Source organism: Ahaetulla prasina, chromosome 2, assembly GCF_028640845.1.
Source record: "Ahaetulla prasina isolate Xishuangbanna chromosome 2, ASM2864084v1, whole genome shotgun sequence".
Classification (NCBI taxonomy): domain Eukaryota; kingdom Metazoa; phylum Chordata; class Lepidosauria; order Squamata; family Colubridae; genus Ahaetulla; species Ahaetulla prasina.
Genome location: NC_080540.1, coordinates 165,340,709 through 165,367,458, shown reverse-complemented (window position 1 = coordinate 165,367,458; position 26,750 = coordinate 165,340,709). Strand labels below are relative to the sequence as shown.

The 26,750-nt window shown below is 42.9% G+C and overlaps 1 protein-coding gene across 3 annotated transcripts in view; it reads left to right on the top strand.

Moving 5' to 3' along the window:
- Positions 1 to 14,350, top strand: part of OS9 (OS9 endoplasmic reticulum lectin) — a 43,758-nt gene extending 29,408 nt beyond the window's left edge. For 2 of the 3 annotated variants that reach the window (XM_058169825.1, XM_058169828.1), the window contains 4 exons: positions 720 to 957; positions 6,358 to 6,525; positions 12,400 to 12,512; positions 13,105 to 14,350. In XM_058169825.1, the coding sequence (XP_058025808.1) occupies positions 720 to 957; positions 6,358 to 6,525; positions 12,400 to 12,512; positions 13,105 to 13,242 (657 nt within the window). In that variant the 3' untranslated portion in view covers positions 13,243 to 14,350. The remainder of the gene's footprint in view (positions 1 to 719; positions 958 to 6,357; positions 6,526 to 12,399; positions 12,513 to 13,104) is intronic. The other variant, XM_058169826.1, reaches the window with a different exon arrangement.
- The last annotated feature ends 12,400 nt before the right edge of the window (positions 14,351 to 26,750 follow it).

The following is a 26,750-nucleotide window of genomic DNA, read 5'->3' as shown; positions in this document are numbered from 1 at the left end:
GATTTTGATGAGCTCACAGCAGGAAGGGTAGCAAGCATTGTACTTCTCGTATACATTGCACTTCTTGTACCTTTCCCTCCTTACATCTAAGTATGCGCTGGGTAAAGGTGTAGTCACGTTCCACATTTTTTTCCTTCTCCCGTATTCTTGCCACCTTGCGATGTATTTTAAAAGGGTGATGTGTATCATCACAGTGTTTAAGCGGTCCTTTAAATTGCTTCATGAATCCAGGAATTGCTGAAAGTAATAGAACCTGTTGAACAAACAAACAAGTACAGGCAGTCCTTGACTTACAACAGTTCGTTTAGTGATCGTTTGAAGTTACGTCGTCATTGGAAAAAGTGACTGATGATGATCATTTGTCACACTTAATAACCATCAACAGCAACTCAACAGTCAGGCGATCAGAATTCCGATGCTTGGCAATTGACTCGTATTTATGACGGCTGCAGCATTCCTTTTGCGACCTTCTGACAAGCAAAGTCCACGTGGAAGCCAGGTTCACTTAATGACCTTGTTAATTTAACAAGTGCAGTGATTCACTTAACCACTGTGGCAAGAAAGGTCGTAAAATGGGGCAAAACTCATTTGGCAACTGCCTTGCTTAGCAACATAAATTTGGGGCTCGGTTGTGGTCGTAAGTCGAGGACTACCTGTATCAGATTCAGCTCTGGTACTTCTGAAGAACCCTGATCTAGTACATTACTGCTTACCAACAGGTTGAGGATGAACTGGGAACAAAAGGCCTGAAAGGTGAGTTTGACCGAAAACAGGCCTCCAAGTCTTTGGCTTCCACCCTCAACAAACTCATTGACAAGTTGGATCCTGGCAAAGCCCCACCTGAAGAAGAAAAGGTTCAAAAGCAGCAGCAGCAAGAAGAGGAGGAAGAGGAGGAGCAGGAGGCGGCAGTGGAGGAAAGCAACGTTGCTCAAGAAAACCCACCCAAGCCAGCCCCTGGTATGAGCCAGAAGCCACAAAATCAATCTTATCTTGAGCGTTGATAATTTGGTTAATGTTTATCAACCAGCAGGGGGCATTATTTGCCATAAACTGCACCAAGTGATGGCTTCCTTGAGCTGATCACAGATCAAGATAAGGTAGTTAACAGTCCTCCTAATAGTGTATGGAGATTCTCAGTCATCCAGGGCATGATTGTTCCAAGGGTGCTTTTTCAAGAGGCAACTGGACTTTCTGGTTTTTCTTTGAAGACGTTTCGCTTCTCATCCAAGAAGTTTCTTCAGTTCTGTATTCAAAGGGTGTTCATCCCAAAGTTCATCCCTAAGCGTCTGTGACGATTCTCAGTCATTCAGGTCATGGTTGTCCCAAAGTTGCTTTTTCAAGAGGCAACTAGACTTTCTGGCGAGCTGAAGACGTATTTATTCTTCCGAGCAGGAATGGCATAAAATGGGTTTTTAAATTGGATTTTAAAATGGGGTTTTATATTATATTATGTATTTTTTAATTTAATTTATAGGCCATATTGAATAAGTTTTTTAATAGTGATTTTATTGTATTATATTGTGCTGTATTTTACCTGGCTGTTAACCGCCCTGAGTCCTTGGGAGAAGGGCGGTATAAAAATTAAAATATTATTATTATTATTATTATTATTATTATTATTATTATTATTATTATTATTATTATTATTATTATTTCTTTTGAAAATGTTTCACTTCTCATCCAAGAAGCTTCTTCAGCTCAGAGCTGAAGCAGCCTCTTCGAAGAAAAACGAAGTCCAGCTGCCTCTTGAAAAAGCACCTTTGTGAACCCTCCTAATAGTTTCATTTCATTGAAATTACCCAATCACCTCTGCTGGATTGGAGCTGGGGGGCACTGCTTTGCAGTACTTCTCCTTCCTGAGGTATAGTTCTAGCTGGCAGTGAGGAGAAAGATCTGTCCAGAGACATCTCTTTTGTGAAGTAATTCTGGGCTCTCTTCACTTCTTAGTAGCAACTGACAAACTACTGGAGGTGGCTATACATTTGCATAGGTCCAGAATCATCAGTATGCTGACATATCAGCTATACATTTCGGCTTAGGCCAGGCAAGTAATGTGCTAGAGGTCCAGGGTCCAGGGTTTGGAAGCCACCAGAGTTAGATGGAGAGGAACACATCCAGAGGCTTCTCTTCAAGGTGAAGGGTTTGTATTTAGAGGCCAAGGATTCCAGAGAAATGTCATTTTTGACTCTCAATGGAATAATATTCCTTCTCACATTTTAAAATGGTTTGCTAATTTTTTAAATACAAAATAAAAACTAACAAGAGCTAATTTCTTAGAATGGGGGAAAAAATTAAAGAAGCCAAGTGCAAAGCAAAGGTGCAGAAAACAAAAGAGAAAAATTATATTAGGAGAAGTGACTTCTGATTTTTTTATAGCAGTTATCAATATAAATATAAAATAACCTCTTACTCTGCTTGCAGCATTGTTTACATTCTCCCTGCAATCTATTACTTTTATTCTAATCCTCAAAACCATACATTATAATGTCATTTTTACTGTTTACTACAAAAATCAATAAGCGATTTCCAAGCATTGTTAAGTTTAGACAATGTCCTGTCTCTTAAAGAAGTCAATTTGGCCATCTCTGCAAGTTCCAGTATTTTCCCTATCTATTCTTCCATGTGGATGAAGTCAAATCTTTCCATCTTTATGCATATAATAGTCTCGCTGCAGTCATTGTATATAAAAACAAAGCTCCATTATTTTTTTCCAGGTGCTTTTATCCATTAATTACAAAAGAAAAGTCTCTGGTTTCAACTGCAAACTTAAAATCTTCTATACTATTGTATGTTATTGAGTATAAAATTTTCTGGCTTGTTACCCATCCATCAAGCATGATAAAATGTCCCTTCTTGTTGATTACATTTCCATAACATTTGAGAAAGCTTTTCCAGTGACATGTACCGATGATATATTGCTTTATAAAATTTGCTTTAAGACTACTGTATAACATAGTGTAAATTTCAATCCTTTAACCAGGTATTCTCCCACTGATCCTTGTGTGTATGTGTATACCAAAGTGTTTAGCACATTCTTAGTATTAGTATCATACATTCTTTCATTTCTTCTATTTCGTATTCAATAAGCATGCATTTTAGCAGTAATATGATTATCATTTGTATACAGTTCCATTTCAAATTCAGCCTTATGTTGTCCAAACCCAACCCAACTTTCTAATAATTGTATATACCAAAAGCATTGACATGAATAACCGTCTACCACCAGTTCTTTTGCTCTTATTCTATGTTCTCGTTGACAATATTCTAATACATCACAGTTAAGACATTTTATGTTTAGTAATTGTTTCTCTTCTATAAAATGTTTCCTGTGCTGACAGCCACAAAGATATTTTTGGACACAGCATAAGTTTCTATGTGCTCCATATTCTCAATATGGAATGTCTAACAAAATGGCTTTTAAAATCTACATTAGCCTTAACTTTATCATACCATAAATATCCATGCCACCTAAATTTTAAATGATGCCCTTCTAATTCCAAAGGCCTCCTGTTTCTTAGCATATCCATTCTTTCATCCTGACGAAACAATAAGCTACAAAATATAATTTAAAATCAGTTAAGCTGAATTTTCTCTTTCTTTTGTATCTTGCAACACCTTATATTTAACTCATGGTTTTTTTCCCCTGTCAAACAAATCTTGATAGGTCTTTCTTCCATTGTTTAAATGGTACCTCAAATGTCAAAACTGGTATTGTGTGAAATGAAAAATAACATTCTAAGCAAGACTTAATCTTAATCACAAAAACTCCTCAAGTATGACAGTTGTGTTTTCTCCCATCTTAACATGTCTTTTTACATTTCATTCCAATTTTAATATAATTATTTTGAAACAACATACAAGTTCATATTTGTCATATTAATACCCAAACCTTTCTCTTCTTCTCAATCTTAAAACCCATTTTATTCATCAACTCTATTTGATCTTGTGTTTTCATAGTTTTTGTCATCTTTTTCTTATGTTTATTGAACATAAAAAAAGTCTGCAAGTGCACCAAATACTTTTAATTTTCTAATTAAAGTTTCAATTCCCTTTAAAGAGATTCTCTTGGACAACTACCAGGTCATCTACAAAGGTTCTTAATTTAGAAGTTTCTTTTTTAATCTTTAAAACCTTAATCCTCTTCTCTTATGTTTCTGTTTAATATTTCTAAAGCTAAAATAGACAACATAGGAGACAATGGACAATACAATTTTACTATTTTACATGGTTTAGAGAAATTTCCATTAACTGTTATTGGGTGCCTTCTGTGAAATCGATTCTATCCATTTTATATTTTCCCTGAAGTCCATATCTTCCAAATTTTTAAATGAAAAGATCCAATTCAAATTTTCAAAAGCTTTCTCTGTATCCCAAAAAATTAATGCAACTTGTTTTTTGTTGTGCGGTTCGAAGTATGGTATTTCAAAATATCCAAGACCATTCTAAAATTGTCCTTTAAGTTTTTGTTCTGAAACATGATCTTCATGAATAAGTTCTGGTAAAATTGTTTTCAATATTTGAGCTAAGGTCATTGTGTAGTCATTATTAAGTAGCAATATTGATCTATAATTTCTTGTTAGTCAAATATTGCCCATCTTCGGGTATTAGCTATATATGCCATATGTACAGCATATTTATATTATAAATATTTATATTATATGTAAGTAGTATGCCCTTATTCAGAGGTGGTTCTTAGCTGCAGCTAAGAGGGCTTGTACAAGTTACATTTGTGCCAATTGTGACCATTTGGAGGACTTGCAAGTCATTCCATACTGTAATGCATTTTAAATGGGGCTGCCTTCAAAAAATTTCAGGAACCACACTGGGTACAAAATACAGTGGATTGCACAGTAATGAGTGTATCTCCATGCCCCAATGTTTCAGGAGTTGTATTGATTGCCACTTGGCTTTTGGAGATGATTTAGTGGGCTACTTATTGTCTTTAAGTCCCTAATGTGGCTCCAGACCCAATTTTCTGAGGGAATATTTTTCTACAAATTCATCTGCCTGCCCATTCAGGTTGAATACGGGTCCACTCTCTCCATGTCCTCTCTGTAGGAGATTGTCATCTGATGGGGCCTTGAAAGCAGATATTTTCCCTTGCCCACTCCCATAGACCTTTCCCATGGAAGATCTGCTTCCTTCCTGAATTTCAGGAGAGCAATTAAGACCTAGTTGTTCCACCTAGCACAGGAGAAGGTCATGTCTGTATCTATATCTTTGATTGTTGCCAGTTTTCTTTGAATTAAGATGGGTTTTATTATTTAACCATTAGTCTAGATTTGAATAAGGAAGAGCATAATAGTTGTGGGAATGAAGATACATATGAATGAGATTTGCATGCAGTTCCCAATGAAGTATCAACTCCCTCAGAAATTGCTTTCTCTAAAACACTGTTAATGGCTTGCTTCTTCTCCATTCCAAGGGGAATAATTCTTTGCTTTAAAATTATTTTGACCTTTGTTTGTGGTAAATGTTCCCAACATTTGTTTTGTTTTCTTCTCTTCAATTTGATTTTGGCTTGGCTCTGCATAAATGCTTCTATTTAGGCTTCCCCCCTCCCTTCCAGCATTTTGTTCCTTCTAATCAGGGACAAGGCAGCTCAACGAAGTTTGGGGTCACCCAAGTTAATGCTCCTATTTTCTTTCTCCTTTTTTGATACTCTATCATGTAGACATTTATGGACCTTGAGGGCAAGAATGTATTTTTGGTTCTTCAGCTGGGTTTTGCACAATGCTATTATTGAATTAGCATTTGTCCAGAATCCCTGGCTTCTCATCTCTGTTATTAAGGTCTGTATGGCTTCTGAACTATCAGCTGATTGCAGCCTATCTGGTAGAGTCTGCAGTCTTTCTCGTGTTTAAGAACCAGGGCAGATTTATGTATTCTTGGGCAGGCACTAGAACTAAGGGGTTTATGAGCTGTGAACAAGGTATTCCTAGGAAATTGCATTCAGTTTTAATGGTCAGAAGTGGGATAGTCTTGGTCAGCTGGCCAACCTCCTGGGACTTCTTGCCTTCCTTTTCCTCTGCTGTCCAGAAACCTTCTGCTTTTGCAAAAGTGTTGAAATGCTTTGAAGACCTCAGTCTTCTGCTCAGACGCATTACATAACCAATAATAATAATACTTTATTAATGTGTAACTAAATTGGCATGTGGAAGCTTCCGTCCACTCATTGTATTTGTATTTTATAAGCTGCCCAGAGTCTACTGGAGCTACTGGGTAACTAGAATATAATTAATTTTATGGGCAGACTGTACCCAGCCTTGCTAGTGGACCCCTTGCAGTTTGCACTTTCCTTCTCTCTCAGAAATGCTGGCAGGCTGACATGCCTCTGTCCCCCTTTTTTTATCTCAGATGGCGACCCAGACGGGCGCGTGAATGTCAGGGTCACTAAAGTAAAACCAGGTAGCGCTCAGCAGAAGGAGCTGCGAGTCCAAGAGATGAGCAGGGACAACCCACAGCTGCGCCACATAGAGAGTGTGGTTAAGGACCTCTTGGAGAAGGAAGGCCTGAAGGCAGAAGGTAATGCAGTTGTGGTCCCTGGGATTGGGTGTGTGTGTGTCATAATAGCAGCCCATGTTTAGGCTGGGGGGGGGGGTGGAGGTTATATGATTTGTCACAGGCTTTTCTAGTGGTCAAGGGCACGAGGCTGCCAGCAGCCCAGAATTGCAGTCTGCATAATGTCATGAACACCTGGATGCTAAGCTGGTTACTCCATGGTTACTCCATTATTTTGATTGGTTGGTTGGTTGGTTGGTTAATTTATTTTCTAGGAAAGTTTTTCAGGTTGCCCATGTTTTTTCTGTAATGAGGTTAGTTGGGAGAGCCTTTTATTGACTGGTAGAACAAGTATTTTTAGCTCCTCGTATTAGCTTTCTTCCCATGTACAAACAATCCAAAGTTCCATCCTTGCATTTCAGATTCCATGATTTTAGGTACCAGTGCTAGAAAAGGCCTCTGGTTGGAAATTGACTGTAGAACAGAATTTTCAATGAGAGGTTCTCATTAAAAGAATTAAAAGGACACAGATGATGATAGTACACATTCGGTACCTATGAATAACCAGGATATACAATTCATCATTTATGTTCAGTCCTTCTTTAAAAAGAAACAAAGAACATTCAAGATAGAATGAGTCCTGTTAATTACTAGGGAGGAAATCATGAAATGAGTAGTGTAAGATATCACCCTAGTGTAAGAGCTGTGTGTACCTTACACTATTCTTTTTAAAATATGATTAATGACCAGGCAGCGTTTTCTAAAGCTGTATCATTAATGATGGAGAGTCTTGTTTGATTAGCTCTTTGAGGTGCAGGTAAACTGGAAAGGAAAAGATAAACCATCATTCCCAGGGCTCCAAGAATTTGTCATCTATGACCTTTTTTGTTTTTAAACAAATTTGCCCATTTAAGTATTTTGTCGTAAACAGATGTACACTGAAAATAATTCCCTAAACCCAAAACATAACATCCATCTTTTTCCTAAAATACAAAGCTGTCGAGGAGTAATTTCAGTGAACTAATTATCAAACTATATATCAGTGTCAGCAAATCTATGGCACGTGTGCCAGAAGCAGCATGCGAAACCATCTCGCAAAGAATGTGCGGCCTTGCTGGCTTCTGCATTCCTGTGATCACATGTGCGGTGGTCAGCTGGCTGTTGTGTGCGGGGGAGCGGCGGAACCCAGAAGAGCGGTGTTCCGTCACACATGCGCAGGCCAGCACCCAGCCTTCTAAGTTGCTGTTGCGTGCATGTGCGATGGCCAGCTGTTCGTTGGGTGAGCTTCCATGCCGGTATCCGGGTGTTCGGGGGCCAGCTCGTGCATGCGCGATAGACCGCTGCTCTTCCGGGTATCAGCGCTCCCACATGTGCGAAGGCCATACCTCGCGGGATGATTTCGTGTGCCACTTTGGGCACACAGGCTGGCATGCGGGCACGTCAAAGGTTCGTCATCATGGCCATATATATATATATATATACAGTAAACATGTTTTTTAAGGTTCTGGAGATGAGGAACTCAGCTGGGATCACCAGAGGAGCCTTTTACAACCTTTTTTTTTCCAACATCTTTTTTTCAAAAATCCCATATTACACACACACACACACACACACACACACACACACACACACACACACACACACACACCAGGGGTGAAATGCTCTCGGTTTGGACCGGCTCACCCGATCCGGTAGCGATGGTGGCTGGTGGTTCGGAGAACCAGTAGCAAAAATCCCTGGCCCTGCCCCCTGCCTCTGCTGAACCGCACCATCATCAGAGGGTTTTTGTTTTTTTTTACTTTTAAAAGCAGTTTTTCTTCAGCCGAAAACATGCCATTAAAAGTAAAAAAAAGCCTTTGATGATCCCGTGGCTCAGCTGGGATCGTCAGAGCCTTTAAACTCTTTTTTAAAACAACTTCTTCGGCCGAAGATGTTGAAAAAAAAAGGTTGTAAAAGGCTCCTCTGGTGATCCCAGCTGAGTTCCTCATCACCAGAACCTTAAAAAACATGTTTACTACAAGCTCTTCAGCCGAAGAGCTTGTAGAAAAAATCCTTTTAAGAGGTTCTGGGCTGATGAGGGACCTTCCGCTGGGATCGTCAGAGGAGCCTTTTAAAATCTTTTTTTCCTCTGGCGATCCCAGATGAGTTTCCTGATCATCATAGGCTTTTAAAATCATTTTTAAACAACCTCTTACAACAGTCCTCATCCATGCCCACCCAATCCCCCCATCTCACCTACCTATAATTACTGCTCCTTTCGGGCTGGCAAAGCCATGCTTTACTTCAGCTACTGTAATCAGTTGCATCAGCTAGCAACTGACTCTGCCTGCCTAAAATCCATCTCCTCCTGAGCAAATCAATCTGCCTGCTTTGCTGGTTGAGGAACTCTGGGAGTTGAAATCCACAAACCGTAAATTTACTAAGGTTGGAGAGCCCTGGTCTAAAATAAATAAATAAATAAATAAAATAATAAAATAAAATATTTGTGCAGCTTTCTGAGATTTGGTGTGTTTCTGTAGTGTTTCACTCTAACTACACAAACACACAAAATCTCACAAAGCTATATGTGGCATTTTGTGTGTGTGTGTCAGTTGTGTTGTGTTGTGTTGTGTATGTGTAAAGTGTGAAAGTGTGAGGTTTCTGCTTGTTGCAGGGGCCATTTTGGGTGAAGTGCAGCTGCTTTTACATTGTGTGTGAGTCAGTTGTGTTGTGTTATGTTTGGGTAAAGTGTGAAAGTTGGTTTTTGGTACCTCTTATTGTTTTATATACTTTGTTTATTATTTTTATTATTTATTGTTATTGGCCATGACCACCAAGCCACGCCCACCAAATAAGCCACGCCCACATAACCAGTAGGGAAAATTTTTAGATTTCACCCCTGATACACACTCATACACACACACACACACACACACACACACACACACACACACACACACACACCAGGGGTGAAATGCTCCCAGTTCCAACCGGCTCTCCCCATCCGGTAGCGATGGTGGCTGGTGGTTCAGAGAACTGGTAACAAAAATCCCTGGCCCTGCCCCCTGCCGCGCCATCATCAGAGGGTTTTTTTTTACTTTTAAAAGCAGTTTTTCTTCAGCTGAAAACATGCCTTTAAAAGTAAAAAAAAAAGACTTTGATGATCCCGCGACTTGGCTGGGATCGTCAGAGCCTTTAAACTCTTTTTTAAAACAACTTCTTCGGCCGAAGATGTTGAAAAAAAAAGGTTGTAAAAGGCTCCTCTGGTGATCCCAGCTGAGTTCCTCATCACCAGAACCTTAAAAAACATGTTTACTACAAGCTCTTCAGCCGAAGAGCTTGTAGAAAAAATCCTTTTAAGAGGTTCTGGGCTGATGAGGGAACTTCAGCTGGGATCGTCAGAGGAGCCTTTTAAAATCTTTTTTTCCTCTGGCGATCCCAGATGAGTTTCCTGATCATCATAGGCTTTTAAAATCATTTTTAAACAACCTCTTACAACAGTCCTCATCCATGCCCACCCAATCCCCCCATCTCACCTACCTATAATTACTGCTCCTTTCGGGCTGGCAAAGCCATGCTTTACTTCAGCTACTGTAATCAGTTGCATCAGCTAGCAACTGACTCTGCCTGCCTAAAATCCATCTCCTCCTGAGCAAATCAATCTGCCTGCTTTGCTGGTTGAGGAACTCTGGGAGTTGAAATCCACAAACCGTAAATTTACTAAGGTTGGAGAGCCCTGGTCTAAAATAAATAAATAAATAAATAAAATAATAAAATAAAATATTTGTGCAGCTTTCTGAGATTTGGTGTGTTTCTGTAGTGTTTCACTCTAACTACACAAACACACAAAATCTCACAAAGCTATATGTGGCATTTTGTGTGTGTGTGTCAGTTGTGTTGTGTTGTGTTGTGTATGTGTAAAGTGTGAAAGTGTGAGGTTTCTGCTTGTTGCAGGGGCCATTTTGGGTGAAGTGCAGCTGCTTTTACATTGTGTGTGAGTCAGTTGTGTTGTGTTATGTTTGGGTAAAGTGTGAAAGTTGGTTTTTGGTACCTCTTATTGTTTTATATACTTTGTTTATTATTTTTATTATTTATTGTTATTGGCCATGACCACCAAGCCACGCCCACCAAATAAGCCACGCCCACATAACCAGTAGGGAAAATTTTTAGATTTCACCCCTGATACACACTCATACACACATACATACACAAACACACAAATGTGTACATGTGTATGTACAATATATGTATATATATTTCTGACACATCACAGACATATAAACACAAGCTTACATTCCATTTCATAAAGGAAATAAAAAGATCTTTGAAGAATAATGATAATGCCTTCTTCCAGTGACAGGAGTTTACCTATTTCATAATGCTGGAAAGAAGCAGGTTTTATCAAACATAAAAATAATTGTCCTTACATATATCCCCATTCTTATATATATTATACTTTAGTAAATGAAATCATGTAATATTGACTGTACATTTTGCATAATGTTACCAAAGGTTCCTAAACATTTTGCCATCACACTTCCCTTTACTATAATTTTAATGCACACAACGCCTCTAAAACTCCAAACAATAAAATGAATGCAAATGAACAATGAGAGGTGGGAAAGGTGGAATTATTGGCACAATATACAACTAAAATGTTATTTACATCTGCTCTGGACTCTGTTTGCACCCCCCAATGAGACAGGAGACACCTCACAGTTTGGGAAACTCTGATCTAGACTGAGGCACTTACAAGGTGGGATGAAGGGCTGCAGCAGAAGGGCAAAGATGTAAAATGAGGAAAGGGCTATGCCATGCATATGGGTAATGCAGGGTTAGAATTTTGTAGGGTATTTCTGCAGAGAAATCCTTCCTTCCTTCCTTCCTTCCACCCTCCCTTCCTCCCTCCCTCCCTCATGTATTCTGCGCTCTACTTCATATATATTCCACCTTCCAATAGTGAAAAATTGAGCACTGAGATTTAGCAGATTTAGCTGATTTCCAGGAGCCACAAATAAAGCACTCGGGAGCCTCAGGTTGCCGATAAAGTAGTTTTCTGGATCATGAAGTAATACTGCTTTTCGTCCCATGAAAATATTTGTCACAATGTATAAGTATCCTGTGTTACAATAACTGTTTGCTGTGTGGAATCTATTTCTCTGAGGAAAATTATATCTCTTGAGGAAAAATAACCGTTTTTTCATAGTTTTCCAAGAATCCATTTTGCCCTTCTAACGTCTAACAATACTTTTTTGTTACTTTTGGGTGCTTTTTTTATCCTAATCATTGACACTTCCTACTAGTTTATGACCTGAGACAGTAGCTTTTTATGTTGGTTGCTTTTGTTAGAAAGGCTTAAGGATATTGGATTAGCCTTCCTTGATCCTACCAACCCCTCCCTCACCTCCAAACTCATTATTAAATGGGTCTTAAAGACCTTGCTAACAGAATTGAGAGGGGTATTAAACCAATCTCATTTTGCCCTGAACTGATTTTTTTTTCCATAGGTGCTGTAAGGTCAGAGTAAGCATAGGCGTCCGGGATGTGCCAACTCATTTCTTGGTTCTAGCAGACACGATTTCGGTGTGCTCAGTATTTGCCTGTATCCATTCAACTTGTTGGCAGTAGTAGCAGGTCACATTTCCTCTTCTGCCAGATTATAGTGAGAGAAGCAGAGTCAATGACAGTCACAAATTTAATATGACATTGAGTTTGGGCATGAGGCCAGAGTCTTCTAGTGGTTTTATCTTTTGCCATTCCATTGCTTCTCTTATTTAGGAGCTGCCTTGTTTTTCCCAATAGCAAGAGGGAAATTCTAAGAATTGTAGTTTTTAATACATTTGAATAATTTACATTGGCAGTAAATTATAGCAAGGCTTTTGGGGCTGTCATTAATGCTTGATTCTCTGTGATTGGCAGGAAAAATTGAAATCAAGATTGTGACAACTGGTGGTTTTGGAGATGACGATGACACCCACTGGCTCTCAGAAGAAGACACCAAGAACCTCAAAGACATTTTCTTCAATATTTTGGTAAGGACTTACATTCACACTAATATAGCGGGAGGAAATGTTTCCTTCCTATCATCCCAGTATAACTGTGAAATTGCTTAGAGCATAAAAAGCTAGGAGGATGGCTCCAGGGATTTCATTAGGAGAGCAGCATTTCGTGTGCGTTGTGGCAGTGAGGCACAACTCTGACCATGAGTTCCTCAAGTTTGAGGGGCAAGGGTGGGACAGCAAGGAAGAAAAGTGAGACGTCCCATCGTGTGAGAAAAATTCCCTTTGTGTAATGTTGCATTCCACTTCTTGCTTGTTGGCAGAGGGAACCAGTTGGTGAAGTTTAGAATGCTCTTGAAGATGGCAAAGGTGAAAAACCAAATCAGATTTCAGAGTGGAATTGGAGTGCTCCCCTGCATTTCAGTGTGTTGCTATAAATTAATCCCAGTGAAATACTGGTAGCATTTCTCAGCCCTTTGAGGAAGAATGGGAAGGAGCTCCATGGCTTTTAGGTTTTTTTCCCTCTTAGAGCGGCAAAGAGCTTCGCCCAAAAATTAGCTTCCCTTTTGCCTTATACGTGGGGGTGGGGTCTATCTGTCTGATTGCTTTGGTATTTGTTTCTTAGATCCAGGGCACAGAGGAAGCACATAAAGAGCAACGGCGGCAACGCCAACTGGAAGACAACTACCGTTTTGTGTGGGGGCGTAACCAGGAAGAGCTCCCTAGCACTGGCGGGACCGAATCGGATGACTTAGACTTTTGATCTTTTGCCAATCTTCAGAACTCTGGCATCCATGGAAGTTCCTTTGCAGGATTTGGCAGCCACCGTTTCCCCCATGTGCATCAGGAGGACCAATTTGTTTTGTTGCTAGAATCTGCGTTGAATGCCCGTAAGACATTGGCAAGCCCAAGGCAAGCACCACTCAGAGCTGTGAATTGTCTCCTTTAAAGCTATTGCTGTCAAGTGAGTTTCTCTAGGCATCCACTGTGACATTTCCTCCCGCACCTTAATGGCTTTTGTAAGGTTGCCTCAGATGAAGACAGGTTCCAAGCTTTTCCTCCTTTTCCCCCCAAACTATTGGCCTCAGCCTCGGTGCCCAAATCTTGGCTTCAAAATGATTAAAGACGCGCACAAAAGAGAATGAAAGAGAGGAGCCCCGTACAAAAAGTAAAAAATAAAAAAAATTCCCTGCCAATTCATCTCAGGTGTGAATCAAGTTGGAGAGGTTAAAACTGGTGCCCTTCTGTTTCTAAAACCCTCATAAATTGGAAGGATCTCATGTTTCTTTGTCTCACCTGTGTGCCTTGAAATGTCAAATCAGAGGAGAGGACACTCTTTCCTTGTGCGGTGTTGATCGCCTCCCAGCAGTTTATTTTTCTTTAGGTCTGAATGTTTGAATTGTGAGCAGATCTGCTCCAGCGTACAGGCTGTCCCTTTGACTATCTTCATTTCTGGAGCAGAAAGCTAGGACACATCCTGTGTCTGCTGAAATCAGCAAAGAAATACGGTGGAGGGTTGGGAGAAAAGCTACTCTAGGCTGATCTTCCTAGCCACATTGTTTCACATACTAAAGGGTCTTAGACATAGGAGTTTGTGAACTGCATTAAAAAAAATGCTTCCTTTGTAACAAAGATTCATGGAGGTATGGGACTGGCTGTTCCTTCTGTGAAGTCTCAAGAAGTGAAGCTAGCTGAAATTTGTGATTTATTTTCAATGCCGTTGAACAGTCTGGGCTGCTGCATGGGTGACTGGAGGTGAGGAATTGCGGCTCAAGGGAAGCAGCAAGGCTGAAGAAATAGTGTCGCCTTCCTTGACACATCCAGGACAAATCGCAATTCATTTTTCTATCAATAAATCCAGATGAACCCAATTAGAGTTTGGTGTTTGCTTATGTGACTCTGAGTGGGTAGTATTGGCTATAGAAGTGCTCTGAGCAGAGCATGAAGTCATTTCTCTATTAAAATAAATAGGGTGGCTTCTCTTTCCTTCTTATAAAACAAAGCATCACATCCAGATAGGCGTCTGCTGTAGGAATCCGTGATCACTCTAATTTATTTTTTAGGCTGGTACAATAAATGCTGCATTATGGAACTTCGGCGAAGGTTGTTTTTGTAAAAGATCTTGATAGGAAAGGAACTGATTCTTTTGCAATTTAATAAACAAAAAATAACTACGAATTGTAATACTGGATATTGCCACTAAATGCCAACCATTGCGGATGAGGCATAAAACCTGAGGGGGACTTTAGTGACCCAGAGGATGGCTTTCTCTCTCTGAAAGATGCCCACCTGTGCTTCAGCTCTGGTAGCAGCTCCACCCTGGGGTGGGTTGTGGACAGCAGTTTTAATCTGAGAAGCCTTAACAGCTTGAAAGGTATCGCACCACAGAAGCTGTTAGGCTCCAAAGAACGGTTGGCTTGCTTTTTTTTACGGATGTGCAGTACTGTCTGTGCAGCAACACTTCTGCCCAAACTCAGCTTTGTTCCAGAATTGGTGATAATGATTTCCTCTGAGAGGGAAGGTTTCCCCTGCCTTAAAGGAGATGGTGATGTGTTCCCTCTTCAAGATCATTTGAGTGAACTGAATAGTCCTGGAGAATTTTCCTCTGGTCTCCAACTATATTGCTTGTAATAAAGATTGTTGAGAAATTTGTCAAGTTCCAGCTTCAGAGGGCATCGGGAGCAGTGGCGGGTTTCAAATTTTTTTACTACCGGTTCTGTGGGTGTGGCTTGGTAGGCATGGCATGGCTTGGTGTTTGTGGCAGGGGAAGGATACTGTAAAATCTCCATTCCGTCCAGGGGAAGGTTACTGCAAAATCCCCATTTCCTCCCGATCAGCTGGTACTTGGGAGGCAGAGAATAGATGTGGGTGGGGTCAGTCAGAATTTTTACTGGTTCTCCGAACTACTCAAAATTTCCGCTACCTGTTCTCCAGAACTGGTCAGAACCTGTTGAAACCCACCTCTGATTGGGAGACCTAAGACACATTAATCACACTTCTGTTTGACCCTGGGTGGAGCTGGGATGGAGGTAATACAATCTTCAGTGCTATCAATTATGGTATTCTTGGTGGGAAGGATTGGGAGTAGAGGACATAGTATCTCATTTCTCTGTGGTCACTTGCATTAGGTTTTCGCAAAAGGGGAGAGTTGAACCCAAAGTCCCAGATTTATAGGATGCCACAGAGGCAGTTTCATCCCTTCTTTCATTCCTTCTGTTTTACATCTACATGAATCATTGGATGAGATAATCCATTGGTGTGGAATTAAATATCAACTTCTTCAAATGATGATGGTACTCGTATATTTTGGTCCTGGTCAACAAGTGATGCTATCAAGATCTTGTCCAAATTGTTGGAGGCAGTTTAGGTCAAGGGTGAGGGAGAAAGCAGATTTAAGTTGGCAAAACCAAGTAACTATGGACCTTCTGGCCCAGGCACTTCCCATTTTTAATTTGGAATATATATGCACTTCTCCAGTTTGGGAGCATTTTTTTTTTTGACTCAGTTCTGCTCAATGAAGACTTTCACATACTTTTCTTGTGTAGTTGCCCTCATTCCTGGACCAGAAGTCACTTTTCATGGTCCTACATGGCTTGATCGCTTCACACCTGGACTACTGTATTGTGCTTGTACATGGGACTATCTCTGAAGATCACAAAGTGGTTTCAGCTAGTCCAGAACATGATAGCATGTCATGGTACATCCATACGACGTGGCTCCTACACAAGTTATGGGTTATTGTAGGAGGAAGAGTGCACATCTAAGTAGTCCTTGTAGAGAAACGAAGAACAAAAGTGGGGAACTGGTTGCCATGTATTTAGAGAGCCAGGAGTTCTACAAAGATGTCTGACTGCCAACTGTTGTTAACTGCCAATTCTTCAATGTAGCCTGGCTGCCAGTTGTTGCTAGTCGTTTGGTTAACACTTCCGTGCTATCCAGGGTGCACCATCAGCAGGCAAACTAGCATCACCTCCCCAGACAACCTGCTCGACAAACACCCAGCGTAACTGCCAACCAAGTTGCCTCCCGAGTTGTCTCCCTCTCTAAAGCCCCAAGAGTGAAAGAGCACTCAACTACCATCAAGAAAGCGCTCTCAGCCATTCGACAGTCGGCTCTAACACACTCTGAATTCACCCACCCTTTCTCTGTGGACGAAATCGACGCAGCCATCAACAGTCTGAAGTACTCCACAAGGGGACTCCTGGTATGGGGGAAAATCCAACATTAGAAACTACGTTTGGTCAAACATTTTTAATTTAATTCTCGCCAAAATCAGGGCTTAGGGTGAAGTTGCTCTTCCTGTCTAATAGAGGATTGGGATAAATAAATATCCGGGCAGCGCCAGGTAATCAGCTAGTAATAATATAAAATTTAAAAATGATAAACTGCTCCATGGTGCATGCTTGCAGCATGTGGACCTCTGTACCACTCCACTGCAGCTTATGAATTCACAGCAACAAGACACATTGACTAATATGTGCCATCAAGCCAGTGTCAACTCTTAGTGGCCACATAAATTTTCTCCTGGGTGACGTATCTCTAATTTAGTCTTTCAAATTTTCTAACAGTGCAGTCATCATCACTGTAACTGAGTCCACCCATCTTGCTATTGGTTGTCCTCATCTTCTTTTTCCTTCAACCTTTCCTAGCATTAGAACCTTCTCCAGAGAGTTCTGTAGAGCCACATAAATCAGCTCAGCATAGCTCACATCATTTTGATTGCCAGAGATGTGAGACTAATAACTCTCCCATCATTAAATTGGCTGGAGTTATCTGGCTTGGCTGTTGAGGCTTGTTTTTGACATCTGAGATGGGACCACACCCTCCACTGCTATTTTAGAATTATGAAACTAGGAAGTTACAAATCGGTACCGTATTCATACCCAACAGTATGCTTGTTTCCATACTGTCCTTTTTTAAGGACAGGGCTAGATCAAACTTCATACAAATTGTTGTTGTTGTTGTTAGTTGCAAAGTCGTGTCCGACCCATCGTGACTCCATGGACAACGTTCCTCCAGGGCTTTCTGTCCTCTACTATCCTCGAGTCCATTTAAGCTCATGCCTACTGCTTCAGTGACTCCATCCAGCCACCTCGTTCTCTGTTGTCCCTTTCTTCTTTTGCCCTCAATCGTTCCCAGCAATAGGCTCTTCTCCAGTGAGTCCTTCCTTCTCATTAAGTGGCCAAAATATTTGAGTTTCTTCTTCAGGATCTGGCCTTCTAAAGAGCAGTCAGGGTTGATCTCTAAGACTGACCAGTTTGATCACCTTGCAGCCCAAGGGACTCGCAGGAGTCTTCTCCAGCACCATAGTTCAAAGGCCTCAATACAGCCTTTCTTGTGGTCCAACTTTCACAGCGATACATCACACCATAACCTTGACTACACACTTTTGTTGGCAGGGTGATGTCTCTGCTTTTTAGTACGCTGTCTAGATTTGCCATAGATTTCCTCCCCAGGAGCAATCATCTTTTAATTTCTTGGCTGCAGTCCCCATCTGCGGTGATCTTGAAGCCCAGGAAAATAAAATATATCACTACCTCCATTTCTTCCCCATCTATTTGTCAGGAATTGAGAGGGCCGGATGCCATGATCTTAATTTTCTTAATATTGAGTTTCAAGTCAACTTTTGCACTCTCCTCCTTCACCCACATCAAGAGGCTCTTTAGTTCCTGTTCACTTTCTGCCATTAGAGTGGTATCATCTGCATATCTGAGGTTGTTGATATTTCTCCCGGCAATCTTAATTTCAACTTTTGATTCATCTAGCCCCACCTTTCTCATGATGTGCTTTGCATATAAGTTAAATAGGCAGGGCGACAGTATACAGCCTTGCCGGACTCCTTTCCCAATTTTGAACCAATCAGTGGTTCCGTGTCCAGTTCTCACTGTTGCTTCTTGACCTGCATACAAGTTTCTCAAGAGACAGATAAGATGGTCTGGTACTCCCATCTCTTTAAGAACTTGCCACAATTCGTTGTGATCCACATGATCAAAGGCTTTCAAGATCATACAAATTGCTATCCAATTAAATGGCTAGAAATCAAGACTTTCCTATTTCAAATTGACTTGCAGCGCAGTAATTAATTACTAATTACATAGCACTTATCTGCTTCCATTTTAAGATAACTTTCACTTTATTCTTTCTCTTCCTTTTTAAAAAAAACAAGTTAGAATAAGTCAATGACAATCTTGTTGAACAATGCAGGAGAAACAGGATGACGTGACAAATGGAGTGGTTTAAACATTTACAAATATATATAAAACCATTCAGGGAGCAGCCAGAATAATTCAAGTAATTCTAGTTTACCCACTTTGGAACAAAGGTTAGATTTTCAAGGTTATTGGCAAAAGCCAAACATAAAAAAAAAAAAATTATAGCCAAATTGGAAAGGTGTGTGAATGATGATGGTTGGAACTCGAGATGAATCAGTACAGAGTCAAGTTTTTGTTTCTTATAATACTACTGTGCATTCAGAGGTGGGTTTCAGCAGGTTCTGACCAGTTCTGGAGAACTGGTAACAGAAATTTTGAGTAGTTCGGAGAACCGGTAGAAAAAATTCTGACTGGCCCCGCCCCCATCTATTCTCTGCCTCCTGAGTCCCAGCTGATTGGGAGGAAATGGGGATTTTGCAGTATCCTTCCACTGGATTGGGGAAGGGAATGGAGATTTTACAGTATCCTTCCCCTGCCATGCCCACCAAGCCACGCCCACCAAGCCATGCCACGCCCACCAAGCCACACCCAGAGAACCGGTAGTAAAAAAAAATTAAAACCCACCACTATGTGTATTGTATATATTTCTTTGATGCCCTTTGATATATCTCTCATTTAATGTGCTTTAAAAATGCTATTTTTATTAATATGTCAATCAGTGCCTAGTAAGGACTATGATTAGAGGATTCCTACCTTGTAAGGAGACAGGCCTCAAGAGTGTAAGTTCCTATATGTCCTTTTCTCTTCTATTGCGGTGGGGTGTCTATCTGACAGAAATAAACTCACACATCAAAGTTATTAATCTATCTTTCCATTTCAGGAATGTGCCTTTAATTATTTTACATCATGAAGCATATTGTGCCTGAGTTCCTTTCTGGTTCTCCTTTTTCTGAATCAATTATAAAGCAATTCTATCTGTATTTGAGGCTTGTGCTAGTTCATATTTAAACTGTTTTTGATCAATTAAATATAAGCCCAGTATAATTTTGTGGCTCTTCCTCTTGATGCATCCGCAAGAGGTCAGGGACTGCCTGTAACTGGCTGGCTTTATAAACCATAAACCAACCATCAATTGCTGGTGCTTTGGCAGTGAATTTTCCATCAGAGTGACTGAAATGGATACTTTTGGCCTCATGAGAAAGGCTTAAATCAGCAGAGTTTGCTGACAAAAAGATAAAGAAATAGAGAAGTTGGTGAAAAAGAAAAACAGTTTGAAGACAGTATTGGCCTACTTACAAAACTTATTTGCTTGCAAGTGGCAATTAGAGTGCAATAGGTACTGATGTAACTTCATCCTTCTCCAGCCTACTGCTGTCTAGGTATATGGGATCACAATATCCACTTGTTATTTGGACAGGGAAAATAGGGGAAATAGTGTTTCCACAGTTTGAGACTTTTCTTCCTTCCTTCCTCCTTCCCTCCCTCCCTTTCCTTCCTTCCTTCCTTCCTTCCTTCCTTCCTTCCTTCCTTCCTTCCTTCCTTCCTTCCTTCTTCCTTCCCCCCTCCCTCCCTCCCTCCCTTTCCTTCCTTCCTTCCTCACCTCTCTCCTTCCTTTCCTTCCTCCCTTCCCCTCCCCTCCCTCCCTCTCCTTCCTTCCTTCCTCCTTCCCTCCCTCCCTCCATTTCCTTCCTTCCTTCCCTCTCTCCTTCTCTCCCTTTCCTTCCTCCCTCTCTCCCTTTCCTTCCTCCCTCCCTCCTTCCCTCCCTTCCTCCCTCTCCTCCCCTCCCTCCCTCTCTTTCCTCCATCCGTCCTTCCTTCCTTCCTCCTTCCTCCTTCCCTCCCTCCCTCCCTCCTTTTCTCCCTTCCTCCCTCCCTCCCTTTCCCAAGTGACCTCTTATTATCCACTTTTGGAAATGGGACACAGAATTAGATGAACTGGTTTTACCTTGGCTCTTATGATTTTAGTATATAGTTTTTTAAAAAAAATAAAAACTACATTGTGAAAAATGATTCCTTGCCCAATGAATAAAGGAGAGTAACCAATATAGAGAAAAGGTAGAATATTATAGGACCTGCCTCCCCCGCAGGACAGATCTTAGGCTTAAAAGAGTTACAGAATTTATAGTTCAAAGGCAGGCATAACACAATCCATCCTTTTCATTGGCTATATGTATGTTACTATCTTACTGTATAAGACAAAGATTGAATATACACCTTGCTTAAACAATCATTTCCCCACGTTGAAGTTACCTATATAGAATATGGTATAGTTGTGTCCTTGTAAGTGACTTGCTAATCCAGAGATAATGTGGTGGGCCTTCATTTGTTACAACTGGACAGGTCATACCTACCTCACAAAGCAGAAAATGGGAGGAGCCTGAAGTGGTGCTGATCAGGAGCATGATATTTAAAACCATCTCTTGATGTATGAGTAAGGTGGTAGCACCACTCTGCCAACAGTGTCTCTCCTAAGGAACGGTGAGGGGCAAGGTTAGCTTTGGGTGCGGGAATCTACTTCCTGGTCCTTCCACCACTCCTTCAGCAGAATGCCATTCCAGAAGTTATTCCTCATGAAGAGAAGGGAACGCTTCCGTTTCAACTCCAATGCCCATCACAATAATGGTTGCCAGGGGAGAACTGGCAATTGACCCTTGAACTGGTAGAAAATGCTTTACATTGATTATTATATGGTGTTCTTGGTGATACTACTTCAGATCATAAAACGGTTTTTATTTCTGCACTTTAAGCACATACCAAATGAAAGTGTTACAGTTATCACTAGCACCAAAGCTGACACCTTATGCTGGCACCTCACAAGTTCCTTCAGTTAGCCTACCAGATGGATCTATGAAAGGTAGGACTGTATTGTGTACCATGTTGTCTCTTTTGGAACTAAGCAAACTCTTTTGGAACTTAGCTAGAGCTGGAAAAGTGAAGCAGGTCTGGGCCCTCCATCCTTTGCTAAGCAAACTGTAGAAGAAAACATTGCAGGAAAGGGCTCTTACACTAGCCACTGTTGTGTTCCCTGGGAATACTCAGAAGCTCCTTGGAAGGCTGATGCTGGATTTAGTATCTGGCATTGTCTGTTACAAATGGAGAATCTTTGCCACTTAACAGAATAATAGAATAGTGAATAGAATAGTAAATGGAGTAGAGGGTAGGGTAGGGTAGAGCAGAGCAGAGCAGAGCAGAACAGAACAGAACAGAACAGAACAGAACAGAACAGAACCTTGGAGGTCTTCTAATCCAACCCCCTCCTTAGGCAGAAAACCCTATACGGGGTGTCAAATTCAATTTTGGCCACATCAGAGCTATGTTTGACTTTGGGGGGACAGGATGCGTGTGGCCAGCTCAATGTCACTTGTGTCAAGAGTTATCTGTGGGGGCCCGAGCACTTTGCCAGCAAAAACAGGCTCCCAAACTCCATTTTCAGCTGCAACGGCCTCCTGCAATCCTCTGCCAGTGAAAAAGGAGCTCGGGAGTCCATTTTTGCTGGCAGAGTGCTCAGGCCCCCACAGGTGCCCACAACACAAATGATGTCAAGCTGGCCACACCCGCCCTGGCCACGCTAACCGCAGCCCCCTAAGGTCAAATGGTCCTCTCGAGCTCCATTTTTGCTGGCAGAGGCACCGTGACCCGGTCCTTTGCTGTTTCCAGGGCGGCCCCACGGGCCAGATCTAAGCACTGGGTCTTGAGTTTAACACCCCTGCCCCAGTGGCAGGATTCAGCCAGTTCACACCACTTCAGGAGAACCGGTTGTTAACTTTCTGAGCATTTTGGCAAACTGGTTGTTGGAAGAAATCATTAGGGAAGAGAACTGGTTGTTAAATTACTTGAATCCCATCACTGCCCTGCCCCATAGCATTTCAGACAAATGGCTGTCCAATCTCTTATTTAAAACTTAACTGTGTTGGAGCATCCACAATTTCTACTAAATTTTTCTTAGTAAGTCCTGAGTTGAAACCCCAATTTAGAGGTAGAGAGATCATCTTCCTCTACCCTCTTCCTTGTTGGACTCGGCTATGGCTGTCTGACCCAGGGAGCATCTGAGACTTTGGACTTTTGAAAGAGCTTGAGCAATTTTGGAGCGGGGCAAGAAAGGCAAGGCTTGATTCATCAATCCTGCATGCCTGAGTGGACTTGGCTGCTGCCAGGTTCTCCTTTTTCAAACTTCCTCATGAAGGAAAGTCTGTTCTCTTCTTCCTTCTCCTCGTGTTGTGAAGAGGAAGAGGATACAGAGCAGAATGTGCAAGAGACACTCCCTGAAGGAGAAGGTGCCGTTTCTGTTGTGTCCTCGCACATACGACCGGCCGCAGCCAGGATGACCAATCGGAGTGGTTGAAGCACCGGCAACAGCAAGAGCGGGAAGCCAAGGAAGTTCCTATTGGCTGGCGTTTTGACAGCTAGCCTTGTGTTGTTGCAAGAAGTTCTGTCAGAGGTTTTTCAGTATTGTATTCGGCTCCGTTAGAGCAGTTGAATGTTCCGTTGTGTTAAGCCTGAATAAACGAGAAGTCTGTTTGAACCGGCTGTCCGTGAGTTTCCCTTGAAACTTAATACTGGCGACGAGGGTTGGGGAATGCAAACTCGAACTTTTGCCACTCGTAAGCTATTTTATTTTGCCGCTCACGTTCGGATCTGTCACCTCACGGCTCTCATCATGGCAAACAATTTGCCGGTTTTCTCGCCATTTGTTCCATCAGCTGAATTGTGGGACGTTTATGTTGAATGTTTCGAATGCTTTCTCCTTGCGAACAATCTATCCGATCTCTCTCCAGCCAGAAAGCGTGGCTACTTTTTGAGCTCTTGCGGCAGCGACGTTTTTTCCACGGCGCGTACCCTTGCCTTTCCCCAACTGGTATCCGATCTCTCCTGGGACACTTTAATAGAGAAACTGCGTGGACATTACGCCCCAGCGCCCTGCCGAATTGCCCAGCGACATGCCTTTCGTCGCTGCGCACAAAAGGAGGGACAGACTGTCACCGATTTTGTCGCTTCGCTGCGAGCTGCCGCTCTTCACTGTGGTTTTGGGGACCTCGAGAACATGTTACTGGATCAATTTGTATACGGCCTCAAGGACTTAAAGCTCCAGCGCCGTCTGTTGGCGCGAAGGGATTTAACCCTCCAGACTGCTGTGGAAGAGGCGGAAGCGGCTGAGATGGCAGAGAGGTCTTCCACTGAGCTCCAGCGTTCCCAAATGAGGCCGGCGAGCAGTGGACAGCCACTGTTTGTGCATTACGGGGACTCCGTTCAAGGCGATTTTTCAGAGGATGACGAGGACGTCCGTCGCCTTAACACTACGCCTAGATGGCGGGGCGGTCCCATGAAGTATTGCCCGACCTCCCAATGCCTGGGTTGCGGCGGCGACCACGCCAGGGATGACTGTAAGTTCAGGACGGCTGTTTGCCGTCGCTGCGGGAGACGCGGTCACCTGGCCAGGGTCTGCAGGGCCACCACGCCAGCCCAAGGTTCTGTCCGCCAACCGGCCAAGCCGCGGGGAGGATTCCGGCCACAAACTCCACGCCAGGGGAATTCTGCCTCCATGGCCCATGAGGAGGAAGTCTTCGTTAACTACGCCTTTTCTGTGGCTCCCGCTAATAAATTATACATCTCTGTTCGTCTGGAGGGAGCACCGTGCACCATGGAAGTGGATACAGGGGCATCCCGGTCACTTATCTCCTGGGCCACGTTGAAACGCCTTTTGCCAAATGTCTCCAAGGCCGGTCTGCAACCCTGCTCTGTCATCTTACGTGACTATCAAGGGGGGGCAATTCCAACGATGGGGGTTGGTACCTTCAGGGTATCATATCGCAACTTTGATGGCCGCCTGCCCCTTATTGTTGTTAAGAGTGACCTACCCTGCCTTTTGGGGCTAGATTGGTTTGCTGCCCTAGATCTGAATGTTACCGGGATCCACAGCACGAGCCAGGAGGTGTCTTTCCAATTGGCTATCGAGTTCGCTGATGTTTTCAACGAACATCTGGGCAAATACAAGGGATCTCCTATTTCCCTAAGTTTAGACCCGCAGGTTACACCCATTCGCCTCAAACCGAGGCGAGTTCCTTTGGCCTTGAGGCCCAAGGTGGATGAACAGCTGGATAAATTGATAGCGCAAGGGGTATTGGTTCCAATAGACCACTCAAAATGGGAAACACCTATCGTAATTCCCCTTAAGCCCGACGGATCCATGAGGATCTGTGCGGACTATAAGGGGACGATCAACAAAGCTCTTCAGCATAATCCTTATCCACTGCCGGTGGTCCAGCACCTCTTACACTCACTGGGGCGGGGCCGTGTGTTTGCCAAATTAGATATGGCCCAAGCGTATCAACAGCTTCCGGTGGATGATGAGACTGCATTAGCGCAGACTATCGTCACTCACCGGGGAGCTTTCAAATGCACACGACTCCAATTCGGAGTTAGGGTCGCACCAGGAATATTCCAGAGTCTCATGGAACGCTTGCTCCATGGAATCCCGGGGGTCGTCCCTTACTTTGATGACGTATTGATTTCAGCTATTGACATGCCCGAATTGGTCACCAAAGTAAGGGAAGTATTATTCCGTTTCCGGAGAACCGGATTGAAACTAAAAAAAAACAAGTGCAAAATAGGGGTACAACAAGTAGAATTCCTGGGTTTTTTAGTGGATGCTCAGGGCATCCACCCCACACCCACCAAAATAGCAGCAATCCAAAATGCTCCTACGCCATCCAATAAGACAGAGCTCCAATCATTCTTGGGGCTTCTAAATTTTTACGCGACATTTTTGCCCCATAAGGCCACTATCGCAGAGCCACTCCACCGCCTGTTAGACGCTGAGGCACCTTGGGTCTGGGACCGGGCTGCAGCAGCATCTTTTGCCACTGTCAAACAGCTCCTCACTTCATCCACCATCTTAGTACAGTACGATGAGCGCCTACCTTTGTCGTTAACATGTGATGCCTCGCCCTGCGGCATCGGGGCTGTCCTCAGCCATGTTCTTCCGAATGGAAGAGAAGCTCCTTTGGCATTTTACTCACGCACCCTTTCCTCAGCTGAACGCAACTACAGTCAGCTGGATAGAGAGGCGCTTGCCATAGTAGCTGGTATCAAGCGTTTCCATGATTACCTTTATGGTCGTTTTTTTTTGCTGGTCACGGACCATAAGCCCCTTTTGGGGTTGCTGGCCGGTGACCGGCCATCTCCCCAAATTTTGTCCCCCCGAATGTCACGCTGGATCGAATTCCTGGCAGCCTATTCATACCGGCTATTACATAGACCAGGAAGGGATATTAGCCATGCTGACGCACTGAGTCGCTGTCCTTTGCCCATCTCAATTTCCGACCCGGCCCCGTCCTGGCCCGTTCTCCTGATAGAAGAGTCCGGCTGCCCGCTCTCTGCACTAGATATCTGCAGGGAGTCGAGGAAGGACTCCGTGGTGGCGCAAGTCCTGGATTGGGTTCGCAGGGGTTGGCCGGATAGAGATGTGCAACCAGAGCACCTGCCATACATTCGCAGGCGGAACGAGCTGTCTACCCAAGCCGGTTGTTTATTGTGGGGTAGCCGGGTCGTAGTTCCAGTGTCCCTAAGGCCACAAATACTAACGTGCCTACATGCAGCTCACCCGGGGATTGGACGCATGAAGGCCCTGGGACGAAGCTACGTTTGGTGGCCAAACTTAGACCGGGAAATAGAGACCTGGGTAGGTCAATGTCACACTTGTCAGCTGTCCCGGGCGGCGCCCCCTGGGGCACCGGTCCAAGACTGGGAGACCCCCAGAGGGCCATGGGCAAGGATCCACGTAGATCTCGCTGGCCCCTTCCAAAGCCGGACTTTTATCATTATAGTAGATGCTTACTCTAAGTGGGTGGAGTTGTTCATAATGACCTCCACCACGGCTGATTCCGTTATTAGAATATTAGACAAACTGTTCACTACCCATGGGCTGCCGGATGTAATAGTGACGGATAATGGGCCCCAATTTTCTGCGGCAGCATTTCAAGTGTATTTAGCGGGTTTGGGCATCCGACATGCTCCCGTGGCGCCGTTCCACCCGGCCGGAAACAGCCTTGCAGAACGAGCCGTACGGTCAGCGAAGGAAACATTGGGACGATTGGGTACTTCTGATTGACAGCAGAAAGTC